At 33.9% G+C, this 18,000-nt stretch overlaps 1 protein-coding gene across 1 annotated transcript in view; it reads left to right on the top strand.

Annotated features, from left to right (window-relative positions):
• VPS13B (vacuolar protein sorting 13 homolog B) overlaps positions 1-18,000 on the top strand; it is a 798,623-nt gene that overhangs the window by 63,524 nt on the left and 717,099 nt on the right. Inside the window, exons 7-12 of the mRNA XM_060287492.2 lie at positions 3,549-3,723; positions 9,894-10,162; positions 13,779-13,874; positions 14,347-14,469; positions 14,947-15,084; positions 16,025-16,112. Of these exons, the coding sequence (XP_060143475.1) occupies positions 3,549-3,723; positions 9,894-10,162; positions 13,779-13,874; positions 14,347-14,469; positions 14,947-15,084; positions 16,025-16,112 (889 nt within the window). The remainder of the gene's footprint in view (positions 1-3,548; positions 3,724-9,893; positions 10,163-13,778; positions 13,875-14,346; positions 14,470-14,946; positions 15,085-16,024; positions 16,113-18,000) is intronic.

The following is an 18,000-nucleotide window of genomic DNA, read 5'->3' on the forward strand; positions in this document are numbered from 1 at the left end:
CATTTTGTTCTTCAAGGTACTGGTAAATATTTTTAATGTGTATAGTTACTCTTTAAGTGTAAATCTTGTGTTCTTTTATTGCATAACAGTTTTCTGTACCTCTTGTCTGTCTGTCTACCTATTTATCTGTCTTTGAAGAAGAATTCACACAGTGACTTGTGATCTTGTTAACTAAGTTTTAATGTGGAATGAAGTTTTATTATTGAATTACAGGCTTTTGTACTATAATGGAAAAGCCAGCCCCAAGTCTGAACACTGGGATTGACTACTGTGCCTGTTTGGGCATGGCTGTATAAATTATGTATTATTTTTACATTGGGTTTTTTTTGTTTGTTTGTTTTTTGTTTTTGCGGTACGCGGACCTCTCACTGTTATGGCCTCTCCCGTTGCGGAGCACAGGCTCCGGACGTACAGGCTCAGCGGCCATGGCTCACGGATCCAGCCGCTTCGGGGCATGTGGGGTCCTCCCGGACCAGGGCACGAACCTGCATCCCCTGCATCGGTAGGCGGACTCTCAACCACTGCGCCACCAGGGAAGCCCTACATTACGTTTTTTAAAACATAAAACACTTGCTATTTTATGTAGCTTTATTGTACTTAAGTTTCTATTTATATATGAAATACACCCATTTTTCTTTGGTAGTGCTCAGTCATGAGTATGTTTTTTTTTTCCTTATGCATCCTACAGTGCACATTGTTTAAATTCTGCTACTTTTCCCTTCTATTTTTGAATTAGCTTCTTAGGTAAAGATAAGCATGGAAAAGTATTAATTCAAAAGTAATTATGCCACTGTCTCAGGACAGTGGACTTACTTTCCTTCTTTGACCTTGAATCTACTAGTAGAGTTGGGGAATGTTAAGGGTGGATTCAAGATATATTTTGAAAGCAAGTAATGGATATAGGGAAGCCTTACTATATAAAAAAATCTTACTGATCATTAGTACAGATTTAATTGTCCATTCTAGGATGTGGCTAACTTAGAGGAAAGTAAAAATAAGTGAACTTGAGGAAAACTTAGTGTTGTCATATAAGTTTTTCTCAAAACTGACTAGCCATGATATTTTATTGTAAAAACTACCTTTAAATAAACTTGTTGACAGGTGGTTTTTGACTTTTGTGATCACTGAGTGTGAGGTACCATTATTCTTAACTGAAATTAAATTTTGAGGTTTTTTTTTTTTAATACTACTGTGATGTAAGATTTACTGTTTCGAATTAGACCCATCATTCTTCCACCTCTTAGTGCTTGGAAATAAGTATTAAATGGACATGGTTAACCTCATTGATCACCTGAAAGACAGGGAATTTCCCAGAATGTTCCAGACACCCTAATTATTTGTCTAAGACTCTTACATATGTTCAAGTGGCTTTTGAGTTTATTTGTATTTTGGGTGGGCTTTTTGTAATTTTCTATCTTTTGTGAGTAATAAATATGTCTTTAGAGATTTTATCATCTATGAGATGTAGAGCTTAGGGTATGTAATTTATTTAACATTTCCCCTGTTTTTGAAAATTTACTTTTTCTTAACAGTTTTTCAGAGGAATGAAATTCTACATATAAATTTTTGACCATATCTCTGATTAATTCCTTAGGAGAGATTTCTGTAATTGCAAATATCTTATTAATGGGTTTAAACTTTTTTAAGCCCTGTAATCTGTACTGCAAAATTGTTTCCAGAAAGGTTTAACCAGTGTATATGCTCATGAACATTAGGGGAGTGCCTATATTACACTCCTGCTATCCTTAAATATGATCATGTTTTAAAAAAGCCAAGCTGTTTGGCAAAAATAATACAAATTAACATTTATTTGATTATTGTCAAAGTTAGATTTTTTTTTTTTAAAGAAGATGTTGGGGGTAGGAGTTTATTAATTAATTAATTTATTTTTGCTGTGTTGGGTCTTCGTTTCTGTGCGAGGGCTGTCTCTAGTTGTGGCAAGTGGGGGCCACTCTTCATCACGGTGCACGGGTCTCTCACTGTCACAGCCTCTCTTGTTGCGGAGCACAGGCTCCAGATGCGCAGGCTCAGTAGTTGTGACTCACGGGCCTAGTTGCTCCGTGGCATGTGAGATCCTCCCACACCAGAGCTCGAACCCGTGTCCCCTGCATTAGCAGGTAAATTCTCAACCACTGTGCCACCAGGGAAGCCCAAAGTTAGATTTTTGAAAATATGTTCACTGGCCATTATTTTCTCTTTGAAAAATTCATTCAGGTTCTTTGTCAGTTTTTCTGTTGTGGGTTAACTTTATTGATTTTAAAGATATTTACATGTGTGTGTGTGTGTGTGTGTGTGTGTGTATATATAGTGTGTAAAGTATCTTATATGTTAAAGATATATATGTTGGTGTGTATAGTATTTTAAGCACATATATACATACATACACACACAGTTGACACCGGTTTTGCTAAGACAGCTTATCACTGGTGCTGTTGGTGCTGTATGGTATTTAAAGGGTATGGCAGAGAAATCTCAAATTGAAGAAGAGCTTGGCAGGCCTGCGGTGCCCACCCTCTCAACTTGTCCCCCATTTCAGGGTCTAGTAAGTGTATGATTTTTAAGTCAGTTTTAAGAAACCTGTACTCATATTTGAATATGGTATTTTACACCTCCCCACACAACTGTCTTCCCCTTCAAGTACAACTTTTTGTGCCTTTAGCCCTAAAAATATGACGATTACCGTTACTTCTTTTTCATGTTTCATAGACATTAAAATACCAGTTAGTTAAAATAAACCTTCCAAGAGACTTGACTTTATGGCTTAATTGGTTTTATTCTGTGTTTATCTAACAGCAGGAAATCATTACACTGAGGCTGTCTTTATATTGAATTGATGTCTCATTCTATAAGGAGAACTTAGATTGGACTGCTTTGTGCCTTGTTGATAATAATTAATCTTATTTCTTATAACTGGTTCATGTTATAAGTTTTATACTATGTTTAAATCTTTTATTTAAAGTTGGTTTGAGAGATATTCCTGATCATGTTTTCACTTGGTTTTCCATATTTGACAATAATCATTTTATCATGTGCATACTTACATAGTTATAATGTTAGTAATTTACTCAACAACATGTTTTTAGGATGTGTGTGTATTCTTTTTGGTTCATAAAGCTGAAAAGGGTGATTAAAGTCTTACTAAAATGACATGAAACTTTTATTCTTAGTTGTGACAGAGATTTTTATGGTGTTTGTTGGAGTACTGTCGTACTGTTAACATTATAAGGTGGGTATTTTGGTAACAAAAACTTTTGGGAAAAGTTATCTGGAAATCCAGTGTGACTGTATCTTCTCATTATCATTTCTATTTCCACTTATATAGTTTAGATTAATATAGTTTCTATCTAAAGTGTATTGATCATCATAGAAAAATCTGTTTAAATACCTAAGATTTTAAGCTATTATTTTGGCTTAAATATTAGAAATGTTGGGACATTACTGTTTCTCCTCTGGTTTCCATTTTAAGACTTAACATTTCTCTACTTATGCTAAATGGTACTCCCTTTGAATATGCTTTTGTTGATGTTTTTGTTTTTTTCAAAATACAGATTCATACCTTAGTAGAGAGTTTGAAACTTTCTATCACTGATCAGCAATTGCCTATGTTTATCCGTATAATGCAACTTGGGATTGCTCTTTACTATGGAGAAATAGGAAATTTTAAAGATGGAGAAACAGAAGAGTCTGCCTGTCACAATAAAGATATGTTAGGAAACATTACAGGTAAATATAACAAAAACTTTTATTTTATAACTATTGTTTTTACAAAGTGTTTTCACTATTGTGAAACTTCGAAAACTACAACATTAGATTATGTTTTGCAGTGTTCTAATATGATGGGGTGATTTTTTTTTTTTTTTTTTTTTTTTGTGGTACGCGGGCCTCTCAGTGTTGTGGCCTCTCTTGTTGCGGAGCACAGGCTCCGGACGTGCAGGCTCAGCGACCATGGCTTATGGGCCCAGCCGCTCCGCGGCATGTGGGATCCTCCTGGACCGGGACACGAACCTGTGTTCCCTGCATCGGCACGCGGACTCTCAACCACTGCGCCACCAGGGAAGCCCCATGATGGGGTGATTTTATTTTGCTTGTTTGACACTAATTTTTTTCTTTCCTACATTTTGCATACTAGTCTGACTTTCTATTTTCTACATGTTTAAAAGAACTTGAATATTTCTAATAGGTATAAGTGTTTGGAATATACATTACATAAAAGTTAAGGCAGTCCAACCTCAAGATTTCCTAGTAAATTATAGTACAGTTGACCCTGAACAGCATGGATTTGAACTGCGCAAGGTCCACTTGTAGACAAATTTTTTTCAGTAAATACATACTACAGTACTACATGATACATGGTTGGTTGAATCCTCAGATGCAGAAATGTGAATATGATGGAGGGTTGACTGTAAAGTTATATCTGGATTTTCAACTTGCACCTCTAACTGCCTTGTTGTTCAAGGAACAACTATATTGATAATTTTTCTGCAGAGTCTCAGCAAGAGTTATTATAACTAATTAACTTATTTATACTTAATTATTATATGTAATTATAATTGACTGTAATTATACCTAATTATATGCTTCATTGAAGGATACCTACTTAATTAATTGGAGCATTACTTAAAGAAGTATATACTTCATTGAAAGATACTTAGTGGGTTAATTTCAGTTATTCAATTCATTATACTTTTACTAAAGCCTACTGTGTGTAAGACATTATTGCTGGGAATGTGGTAGAATGTAGAGATAAAGAAATGTGGGAAAATAGAGACAAATTCTCTTCCCTTAAAATCTTAATATACAGTGGAGTGGACAGACGTGAACAGTTAGTTAAGCATGATGTATGGTAGAATGATAAGATGTTTGTTTAATAAAAGTATGAGTGATCTGAAGTAGAAAAATGGTGCACGGGATGATTGGCTTTGACTTGTGTTGGGTCTGAGACTCAGGAAAAATTTGGAGAAGATGATGATTAACTTCCATAGTTTGAGCCTTTAGAAAAGGGCATTTAAAACTTAGGAACAAATAATCTTATTTAAAAAAGGGCAAAAGACCTGAATAAACATGTATCCAGAAAAGATATACAGGTGTCCAACAAGCACGTGAAAATATGCTCAATATCATTATTCATGAGGGGTAATGCAAATCAAAACCACAGTGAGATACTGCTTTACAGTCACTAAGCGGTATAGTTATAATAAAAAAGACACATAATAAGTGTTGGCAAGGATTTGGGAAAATTGGAACCCTTATGTATAGCTGGTGGGAATGGAAAACAATCTGGTTTGTCAAAAAGTTGAACATAGAGTTACCATATGAGCCTAGGTAGGGTTCTATTCCTAGGGTTATATGACAGAGTTGATAACATATGTCTAACATAAAAACTTGTATGTGAATGTTCATGGCAGCATTATTCTTAATAACCAAAAAGTTTAATAACCTAAATGTCCATCAGCTGATGAGTAGATAAACAGTTGTGGTGTATCTGTACACTGGAATATTATTCAACCATACAAAAAATGAAATACTGATACATGCTAAACTTTGAAAACATTAAGTGAAAGCAGCCAGTCAAAAAGGAACATGTTGTATGATTTCATTGATATGATATGTCCATGATAGCCAGTTCTGTAGAAGCAGAAAGGAGATTAGTAACCTGGGCTTGTGGGGAGGAGGGAATGGAGAGTGACTGCTAATGTGTAGAGGTTTTCTTTTTGGAGTTTCATGTTTCTTAGAACATGAAAATATTCTAAAATTAGATAGTGATGATGGTTGTACAACTTTGTGACTACACTAAAAACCACTGAATGGTATACTTTTAAAGACCAGATTTTATGGTATTTAAATTATAGCTTAATAAAAATTTTTTATCACCTTAAAAAAAGCTTAGGGAACATTAATAAGCATATGTAGATATAAAACATTTTATTTCATTTCACACTAGGCAGCGAATTCTTGTTAGACATTGTTCCTGTCCTAGCGATTCATTACCTAACACCTAGAACAAAACCTAGCATATAGAAACTGTTCAATTCATTTTTTTCACCATGCTATTATGATAAATTTCAAATATATAGAAAGGTTGAAGGAATATTATACAGTGGACACCCACATACTCATCATCTAGATTCTACAATTAATATTTTGTCACATTTGCTGTATCATATATCTGTTCATCTAACACCATTTTCTCTCCATCAATTCAACCAGTTTCTGATGCCTTTCGAGGTAAGTTATGGACATCAGTATACCGCACCCCTAGACTTCAGCAGCATATGATTAACTAGAGTTTATATTTATTGATGGTTCTTTTTCTTTTTTTGAAGATTAAATTCACAAGGTGAAATGCATAAATCTTAAGTATACTATTTAAGAAGTTTTGAGAAATGAGTATGCCAGTGTGATGCAAAACACCCATCAAGATATGGGTCATTAACATCTCACCAGGTTATCTCATGCCTCTTTCCAGTCATCCCTTGCTCCAGCTGCCTGCCCACCCCCACTCCACTCAAGAAAACCCTGTTCTGAATCTTTAAAAAATCGTGGATCAGTTTTTGCTGTTTCTGGAATTTCGTATAAATAGAATCATATAGTATGAATTCTCTTGTGAAAGGATTCTTTCATTAAGCATAATATTGTTTTTTACTTTTAATTTTAAAAAACTTTTTATTAAGACAATTTTTAGAGCAGTTTCAGATTTGCAGCAAAATTGAAGGATAGGTACAGAGATTTCCCATATACCCCTGATCTCATACGTGCATAGCCTCCCCCATTATCAGCATCCCCTCCAGAGCGATACATTTGTCACAATTGAGGAACCTACATCATTATCACCCAGAGTCTATAGTTTAGTTAAAGTTCACTCTTGCTGTTGTACATTCTATGGGTTTGGACAAATGTATCCATCATTATGGTATCATACAGAGTATTTTCACTGCCCTAAAAGCGTTGTATTTTGGGGATTCATCTGTGTTGTTGTATATATCAGTATTTCTTTCCTTTTTATTGCTAGGTACATTGTATGACTATACCATATGAATATAACATAGTTTATTTAGCCATTCCCCTGTTGATGGATGCTTGAACTATTTCCAGTTTTGGTTATTATAAATAAAGATGCCCTGGACATTCTTCTGGAAGTCTCTTATAGACATGTGCTATTCCTTCTCTTGGGTAAATGCCTAAGAGTGGAATTTGTTAAGTTATATATATATATATATATTTTTTTTTTTCTTTTAAGAAACTACCAGGTTGTTTTCTCAAAGTGGTTGTGCCATTTTACATTCCTATCAACAATGTATGAGAGTTCCAATTGCTTCACATACTTGCCAACATTTGTTGTTGTCAGTCCTTTTTACTTTTAGCTATTCGGATGGATATGTTTTGATAGCTCATTGTGGTTTTAATTTGCACTTCCCTGATCAATTATTTTGAACTTTTTTCATGTGATTATTGACAGTTAATATATCTGCCTTTGTGAAGTTTATGGTAAGTATTTGCCTATTTTTAAACCATTTTTGGGTTTTATTACTGATTGGTGGTTCTTTTTTTTTCTTAATTTTTTTTAATTTGGAGTATAGTTGATTTACAATGTTGTGTTAGTTTCTGCTATACAGTACATACACATGGTTCTTTATATATTCTGAATTCAAGTCTTTTGTCATATACATGTCAGATGCACTTGGGGAGTATTTTTTGCTGGTCTGAGTTGCCTAATTCATTTTTAAATACGTGTCTCTTGAGCAGAGTTTTAAATTTTGATCAAATGTATTTTTCAAAATTTTCCTTTGTAACTATTCCTTTCTGTGATCTAAGAAGGTGAGTAGGTGTTTGTTTATTTGTTTGTTTGTTTATGTATGTTAAAAAGAGGGTTGCTTGCTTCCAAATGAGTCTGAATTCGTTTTTTCATCTGTCTAAAGCAGAGATCCTTAACCTTTTATTGTGTGTGCTATGGACTCCTTTGACACTCTGGTGAAGCCAGTGAACCTTTTCTCGGAAAGTTTGAAGCGCCTTGATTTTAATATGCCATGGTGTCTTTCCCCAATTCTGTTTATGTCTTGGGGATGTTTTTGCCCCTTTCTGGTGGTTCTTTTCATGGCCTCAGTAGTTTCCTTACATGAAACTGATTAATACTTAGGTGAGGACTGGAGTGGGACCCTCTCCAGATCTCAGGAGCTCTCACCCTGAACAGGTCTTTCTTGTTTGGTACTCTGCCCTGCAAACTCTAGCCACCTCAGTCTGCCTGGAGTCAATACTCTGTTTTCTCACCTAAGGATGTTAGGATATACCATTGCAAGGGCAAAGAGTATTTTAAGAATTCTGACCAGAGATCAAAGAGATGCTTTTTTCTGTTCCAGGTCACAATTCATTCTTTTTACAAGGAAGTAAGCAAAGATTTAGAACTTCAAAACCTTCTTTCATGAAAAATCCCTCTTAATTTTTAATTAATATTATGTATAAATTATAGTGACTGATTTCTTAGACTTCTCTTAGTGATGTTTCTTTCTTTTGTTTCAAAAGATCAAGCAGTGGGATACTCCTCCTGTTTATTGGTTTTGACAAGAGAGGTCCAGAGTCCATCTCTTTGGACCCAGCCTGGTCCTGGGTTGAGCTAACCTGACTTTTTGTTTTATAACCAAGATGATATTCACTGATGATGTCCAATTTGAGATCTTACAAGGGACAGTTAATAACAGGCTTTATTTATTCCCCAATAGAAACTTATATGATATTTAGGTTAATAGCAAGATATGAAGGTCAAGTAAAATGTTTTCTGGATTTGTAAGTTTTATAATTTATTTTGAAGTAAAATAGCTAAGATCTCTTGGTACTGTATTTTAGGTACTCTAGTTACTATTTATCAAGTCTTTTTTGTCCCAGATGAAAGAGGTCAATAGCCATGTGTCATGACCTAAAAGTGTACGATGTTCCAAGTTCCAAGAGTCTCCTGTCACGAGAATTAAAAAAGTTACAAAGTTTTTCTCACCAGAAAACCTGGAAGTGAATCTGAATGAGGATGATATTTAATGGAGTGTGTGTATTTATTGATTTATCATTGAAGAGTATGTATGTTTGAATCTGCTGGAGGGTGCTTATACCATGAATTTTTAAAAAAGTAATTTCTTCTGTAAATTCCATGATGATCTGCATCTCTTTTGTTTGTATTGTTAGAATAACACTAAGGGACCTTGATGGATTTTGTCTTACAAAGGTGGAATAAGTTACAGTGGTTGGAATTTAAATCCTTAGTCTGCCAATTTGTAACCACATAAAAGTTCTTTGCTATAATTTTTCATCTATAGAATAGGAAAGATGTTATTCACTAATAAGAAAGTCACTGTTTTTCTTAACTACATATGAGAATAGTTTCCTTATAACATTTACTTTCATTCTTTGGGATAATTCTTTTCTTGGTGGGGGCACATTCTGCCTAGGAATACTTGCCATTCTCTTTCTCTGTTGGGTGCATCAGGAAATCAGGAACTTTTCTTGGATTTTTCTGATATTATGTTTCTGAGAAAAGTCAGTTTTTCAGCACCGTAGCCTTATTTTTGGAAGGTAGGTTATATGTTGTTGTTGTTGTTTAAATTAATGAGTGAAATCCTAAAGAATGAATTTATTCTTTGTATTTATCAAACACATTTAAAAGTATGTAATAAACTACTTCCCATATAACATTGTGGATTATGAAAGGAGATTTATACAGTACAATATATAGAAACTTGAAAATGGTAATGCTAAATTATTGGTTTCAAGTAATAATAACCAATGTATGACTTGTTCATACTTTATATATAGAAAGAATCATGTGGGAGAAACTTTTATATAATTTAAATTCCTAATTGTCCTCTTGCTTTAATTCCCTTTATTTAAAATGACTTTATTTTGATTGATAGGTGCTGAAGATGAAACACGAGTAGATATGCAGTATCCTGGTCAGTACAAAGGCCAAGAACTGTATTCACAGCAAGAGGATGAGCAGCCACAGGGATGGGTATCATGGGCCTGGTCATTTGTGCCTGCAATTGTGAGTTATGATGATGGTGAGGAAGAGTACCTTGGGAATGATCCTACATCAACCACACATCAACAAAAAGCACAGACTTTGAAGGATCCTATTGTTTCTATAGGATTTTACTGTACAAAGGCAACTGTGACTTTCAAAGTAGGTTTCTTTTTTTTTTTTTTTTGCTGTTTATCTCTCAACTTCAATGCTTAAATTTTGACTTCTAGTAAGAATGTGGCTTAGTTTATTTTACACTTAGTAGATGTGAGACAAGAGTCTAACAATCTTTACTTCATAAAATTATATGTCCCTTCATCTGAAATCTCTGAATTTTGCTCTTTTTGTCTTCTTAAGGCCTTCTCCACTTTCCTTTTTAATAGCTTCATGGAAAGTTTTTCTCTCCCTACGGAATCTTTCAGTTGGCATATAGAGATGCCTTAGTATTTCCATTAAAAAAGAAATGCACATTAAAAAAACTCCCATGACTTCATGTACCCCTCTAGCTACTGTTTCATCTCTGTGTTGTCTTTTCATTACAAAATTCCTTTAAAGCATTGTTTATATACATTTTCTCTCTTTCCTCACCTCTCTTTAAGATAGTTCAGTTTATTTTATTATCTAGAGCTTGATCTAACGCTTTTTCAGCATTGTTTAAAATACTTTGAGTACTTCCTCCACTAACAAATGCATGTAAAATACATTCTCAAAAGAGATTATATAATAGGTATTTTCAGGTTAAACAGTAATAAGGTGAACATCCTTTTATTTTATTTTATTTAATTAATTTATTTATTTATGTTTTGGGATACGCTGGCCTCTCACTGCTGTGGCCTCTCCTGTTGCGGAGCACAGGCTCCGGACGCGCAGGCTCAGTGGCCATGGCTCACGGGCCCAGCCGCTCCGTGGCATGTGGGATCCTCCCGGACCAGGGCACGAACCTGTGTCCCCTGCATTGGCAGGCGGACTCTCAACCACTGCGCCACCAGGGAAGCCCATCATCCTTTTATTTTGAAAAGTATAATATGTTCTTCTTTGATCATATATTGTCTTCTCTGCCCCTCAGCTATAACTCATACTTAATTTTAGGTTCTTTCTTGACTTTTTATCATAGTATTATCACACATTTAATATTCCTGAACAGTACCTAATTCATTCAGCAAATACATATTAGTGCCATCTATGTACCAGGCATTGTTTTGTCTCTGGAGTTCACTGTGAACAGGTCAGATATAAATCCCTGCCTCTTAAAATGTAAATTGTTATTATAAACAAATAAGATATATAATATACCCGTTGATGATAAGGGTTATGTAGAAAAAAGAAAAGGAAAGAGGAATAGCGAATGCTTTCACTAAATCGGAAGGGAGTTTTGCAGTTTAAAAGAGGGTGATCAGGTTGCCAAGGGGAAGACGGGGGAGGGATGGATTGGGAGTTTGGGATTAGCAGATGCAAACTATTATATATAGGATGGATAAACAACAAGGTCTTACTGTAGAGCACAGGAAACTATATTCAGTACCCTGTAGTAAACCATATGTATATATGTAATAAACAGTATGTGTGGGGTGTGTGTGTGTGTGTGTGTGTGTGTGTGTGTGTGTGTATATATATATATATATATATAGTGGCTGTACCAATTCACATTCCCACCAGCAGTGCAAGAGTGTTCCCTTTTATCCACACCCTCTCCAGCATTTATCGTTTCTAGATTTTTTTTTGTTTTTTGTTTTTGCGGTACGCGGGCCTCCCACTGTTGTGGCCTCTCCCGTTGCGGAGCACAGGCTCCGGACGCACAGGCTCAGAGGCCATGGCTCACGGGCCCAGCCGCTCCGTGGCATGTGGGATCTTCCCGGACCAGGGCACGAACCCGTGTCCCCTGCATCGGCGGGCGGACTCTCAACCACTGCGCCACCAGGGAAGCCCTAAAGTACTATCTTTTCTGGTGACTTGTACATGTTTACTTTTAAATTTGAAATTATTCTGGTACATTTTTGTTAAATTCAGTGATGAGAAGAGTTGTAATTAAACCGAGTCCGTCAAAACAGGCATTTATATACAAAACTTTTATAGACTTTTGGGGTAGTATTTGTCATTAGTCAATGTATCTTTAAAAAAATTTGAAACATTTATGTCTCTCTAACGTTTCTCTAAGGGAAATATGTGGATATTTTGGAGGAAGACATTAGAATTATTGTTCAGCTTGGGTCTAAAGAATGTATGGAATTAATTTGTGGTTCATATTCTGGTCAGAAAATAAGGTCATGTTTCTGCATTAGCATTCTGAACAGTTGATATCAATCCAACAAAAATCATGCCAAATTAAATGTAGCATTTAAAAAATAATGTTGAAAATTGTTCTTGTAATGTTTGAGTCCTTTTAATCAATTAATTGCTTTTTTCTACAATAATTGTAGACAGCTGAGGGGTAATCAAGTTTAAAATATTCAATTTTACTTAAGCATTTTAGATTATAGAACTGTACTTTGAAATAACAACATTGTGTATACCATTTCTTGAAGCATCCAAGAAATAAAGGCTTACATTATATAAAAACTCGTTGGTATAAAAAATGAGAATAATTAGTTGATTCCCAGTATAAAGAGGTTATCATGCTTAGAATTATAGCTTTTCAATTTAATAAGTTCTATATGACCTAAGTTAAATATTGGTTTTTATTTTTTAAATGTGATCTTTGACTTTGCATTTAAGTTTGAAGAGTATATTCATTTCACACGAATAAGGCTCACTGAATCATTAGCAAACATGAGCAGAATACTTTTTTTTTTTAAAGTAACATCTTTATTTTGGAATAGTTTTAGATTTACAGGAAAGTTGCAGAGATGGTACACAGAGTTCACATATACTCCTTACCCAGTTTTCCCTCTTATTAACATCTTACACTATCACAGTTCTTTTGTCAAAACTAGGAAGCCAGCATTGGTGCATTATTATTAAATTCCAGACTTTAATTACATAATGACCCTTTTCTGTAACATGATCCAAACTAGGATACCACATTGCATTTAGAAAAGGAGCTTTTAAAAATAATTCAAATTATCTAATTTTTGGATACGTAGAAATGATATGCTGTAAGTTTCAGGGGAGCAAGAGTATATATATATATATATATATATATATATATATATATATTTTTTTTATATATATATATATTTTTTTTTTTTGTCAGCATCTATATCAGTACTTGTTATCTAGCAGGCACTCAGTGAGTATTTGCACGATTGAATGAGTCTGTGACACATACTGTGAGATTATGTACTTTGAAAGTAAAGCCCTTGAATCTGCCTCCCTCGTAGAACTAAAAAAGTTTTGTTGAATCTCTGTGTTTCTTCACAGCTTTCTTTTTGATTACAAATAGGTAGAAATCTTATAAATGATTGAACTAAACCTGATTGAATATATTAGTGAATGTAAAATGAACTGATGTTAAAATATATGTACATTTTTGGCAGAATATATGAGTCATTTTATGACTAGGGGACTGTTATAGCTACATAGCTTTCACCATTTTAAGCAATATTATTAACAAAAAGGAGTATTTATATTCTCTATATGAACTTATTAGACTAGCATATTCAACCTTTATACCATGGATAATCTGTTACAGCTGTTTTTGTTGCACCTGTTTTCCTGCTTCATAATTTAATTTCCCGAATCTTAAAATTGGCCTTGTTTCTATCAATTCATCATAGTAATGACAGTTCATTGCCATTTAATACTAATTTGACTTACTTAATATTCTTATATTGTTTCATAGCTCACTGAAATGCAAGCTGAGAGTAGTTACTACAGCCCTCAAAAAGTAAAATCTAAAGAAGTATTGTGTTGGGAACAAGAAGGAACTACAGTTGAGGTAATCCCATCAACATTGAATATACTTTGAAAAATCTTTGTAATGGTCCTTAAGGTTAATATTTAATAAATACAGGTTTTTAAAATCATAAATAGTATATTTAAAAATGTATTTATAACTTTTTATTTCTGTTTTAGTGATCAGTAGTATTAATTGAAATAATTATTCTTTAACAAAGATTTTACCGTAATATGCAACATTAATTTATTCTTTCATTTTTTCATTTGACTTGTGTGTGCTCGTATGTACGTGTGGATTAATGTTCTTGAAGTGCCAGTCATTGAGGATACAAAGGTTTGAGGATACAGAGACAAGTAAGATGTTTATTTTAATAGGATGTGTGATCTGAGGAGAATAAATATGGAAAGGTCATAATTCTACAGATGTTTCAACTAATTTAGAAATTCTGCAAGGAAAGCTTGTAAAATTTTTATTGAAATTCAGGTTCATAATGCTTCCTTTCCTCTTATAGGCCCTTATGATGGGAGAGCCTTTCTTTGATTGCCAGATTGGTTTTGTAGGTTGCAGAGCCATGTGCCTTAAAGGAATTATGGGTGTTAAAGATTTTGAAGAGAGTATGAATAGAAGTGAAACCGTAAGTCAAAATCTCCCCTTTCCTCCATTTTTTTTTTTTTTTTTTGGATAGAATGTAGGGATAATGAGGTGCTTATTGAAGTGTTTAACCATACCAAAAAATCTGTTAGACTACATATATCTTTGGCTTGAGAGGGGAACTTTACTATTTTCCCCTATAAGAAATTATAGAGCTCAGGGGAATTTAGAAAGTTGGTAGTACTTAACACCCGGACAGTAGTTCCAAGTACTTTCCAATTCATAAATGTTTCTTTCTTGTTTATGGCAGCTACTTGGAGTTCCTCTTTGGTTTGTTAAAATGTTCTTTGCCAAAATAGGCAGTGAAAATGGAGACAGCATGCCTTGTCTTTTTACAGGACCTCAAGTTGTAGTGTGATTTCTATTGACTACTGAATTGGTATTATAAAACCAAGGTTTTATTTTCTTTAACTGTCTAATGATTTTTTCTCCTGTTCAAAAATTTTGCATTTATTTTCAGGAAGCCTGTTTCTTCATTTGTGGTGAAAATTTGAATATGAAAGGTTTGACATACCTCACAAATTCATTGTTCGATTACCGAAGCCCAGAAAATAATGGTACTCGTGCAGAATTTATCTTGGATGCAGCTAATCATAAGGTCAGAGAATATATATTTGAGCCAAATTCTAGGTTGTGCTGGGGTGGACACTTTGTGTGAATACTTGTGATTGATGTTTCTTCTCCAGTAATATATTCTGAATGCTAGTTGTTTATTGAAACATCTAGCATATCTTTGTCCACCTTCTATATCTAGAGAGGTTTAAGGAGTGCACAAAGATCTCTACTTTTATATAGCATGCAGCCACAGTTAGTTTATCCATTCCCTACTGTTAAAATAGTCATGGAGGAAACATGTAGAATTATTTCTTTTTAATTTCAGTTACTTTTGAAGTGTGGGATTAATGAAAAGAAGTGAAGAATTTAACATTTTACTATATGTAGTGTTTGAATTTTTCATATAAGATTATATTAATGTACTTTTTATGGAATAAATTTAAAAACTCAAAAAAAGTTCCTGAAGATTAGTATAATAGAATCAATGATTTACATTGATTCTACAGACTTACTTTTATAGTTGAAAGTAAAGAATTTAATTTTTACCTGCATAATTAACATACATTTAAAAATATTTTAGTATATTTTTAGTGTTTGAACTGTTTCACATAAGTGTACTGAAATATTAAGGATTAACTGTATTTGAGAGTATATATTAGACCGTTTTGTGATGGTGATAAAGGTCAACACCATACTGCCCTATTCTATTGTAGGTATTCATTAACCAGACATTATTGACAAAGTGGTCAAATTGTCTAGTAGAATTATAGATGTCCTTTTGTGTGGTCCATAGTAGAGGTAACACTACGTTTTTTAGAAGCCAATTCTTTGTGTAACCTCTGTTCTTCTTTCTGTTTTGGTAATCCTTTGAGTTGGTACACATTCTCCATAAGGATATGTGTCTAATTCTTGATCTTTCAGGTTTTAAACTCAAAAGTCTGTTCTATACAATGTATGTTCTGTTTGCTTTGTTTTGTTGGCAGGAGACATACACTGAGATAGCTGGAATGCAAAGGTTTGGGGCTTTTTACATGGATTACCTGTATACAATGGAGAACACCAGTGGCAAAGGTACTGGTTTCTTTCCTTTATATTTGCTTTTCCTTGAACAACAGAAACAAAGACTTCTTCAGAAACAATTGGTCCTTGACTGATTGTACTCTGTTACATCAGAGTTACCTTCTGTTACTTTGTGGAGTGGTTTAATTTTAATGTCATGTTAGAATTTCCTTAGATTCTTAACATTTTTAGTCCTTTCTTTGTGCAGCTGATTGAAAAGATTTTTATATAATCAACTAGAATTAGTTCTAATATGTACCAAATATTAAAAATTTTGATACATCAAATTTCATATTAAGTTGTCAAAGAGCATAAACATTTCCTTTTCTGTATTAAATATATTTTGAAGGTTATATAGATCTTTTTATTAAAAAAAGAGTTTGTTGTTTCAAACAGAAAAGTAGAAATATATTCTTCTAGAAACTACGGACAGTCTTTTATTATTTTATTATGTGTTTCATTTTAGTAATCAAATGATTTCAGAAATTTAACTATACTATGTTGTGCTTATCATTCCAGCCTTTTTCATATTGAAAACTTAGTCAATATAGGGTCACCATTTTTTGGTTAATTTTTCATATTTCAATAAATGATTTCCTTGTTTCAGGTGATGAGTTAGATATTGTGAATGCAAAGAAGACCAAAGCATTTCTCAAGAAACCAATAGGTAGTGTTCATGCACTTAAATAAGTGATTCTAATATAGCATGTTAAGGACAGTAATGTAAACAGACAGCTAAAAGAGGTCCAGGTGAGAAGGGGACTACCTTTGTCTGTGGGGTTGAAGACTTCACAGAGGAGTTGATGTTGAAGGATCGTTAAGTTTGTTAGATGAAAACAGAAGGAAAGAACTGTAATTTTCTACTTCCTGCTTTCAAAATGGATTTCTAAATGTTGGTGTTCTCATTGGTCAAACCTGGATTCACTTCTTTCCCTAAAATCTTCCTGAAGTAATCTTATTCTTTTTCATGGATTTGAGTACCTTCTATATGTTATTGGTGTCCATATTTGTATTTTTAGTCCAAACTTATTCTTTCAGATTTAGAATTAAATATATCCAGTGCACACTTGACATTTTTACTTCTGTGTCTCACAAATATCTCAAAACTGAATATGTTGAAATTGAATTATTAAAACCCTCATGACTACCCACTACTTCTCCCCTATTTTCAGTGTTCTCTTACTGGAAAATTTTTCTACTGTCTTCTAATTGCACAAGCTGGAAATCTGGGAATCTTGACACACTTCTCTCCTGGCATCCAACCCATCAGTGCATTTTGTCAAATTTTATCTCTAGAATCTATCTAGAATCTGTCTTTTCTTAAGCTTCACCATTAATGCTCTCATCCAATCTGTTATCATCTAGATTCTAATAGCTTTTTTACTGGCTTTCTCCTTCCACTCTTGCCCTCCTATAATCTATACTGCAATCAGACTGTCTTAATTCTGTGCTTAAAATCTTCACTGCCTTCGCATTGCTTTATTTAAAAATAAAATTCAAATAGTTGATCAGATTTTGCTGTTGAGTTACTTGGTAGATAATGATAACCACCAAGGAAGATAGAGACACAAAAGGAAGATTTCCGGAGGAAAAGATGTGGTGTTTTTTTTTTTTTTTTAACATCTTTATTGGAGTACAATTGCTTAACAATGGTGTCTTAGTTTCTGCTTTATAACAAACTGAATCAGTTATACATATACATATGTTCCCATATCTCTTCCCTCTTGCGTCTCCCTCCCTCCCAGCCTCCCTATCCCACCCATCTAGGTGGTCACAAAGCACCGAGCTGATCTCCCTGTGCTATGTGGCTGCTTTGCGCTGGCTATCTATTTTACGTTTGGTAGTGTATATATGTCCATGCCACTCCCTCACTTTATCACAGCTTACCCTTACCCCTCCC

The sequence above is a fragment of the Globicephala melas genome, chromosome 17 (assembly GCF_963455315.2).
Source record: "Globicephala melas chromosome 17, mGloMel1.2, whole genome shotgun sequence".
NCBI lineage: Eukaryota > Metazoa > Chordata > Mammalia > Artiodactyla > Delphinidae > Globicephala > Globicephala melas.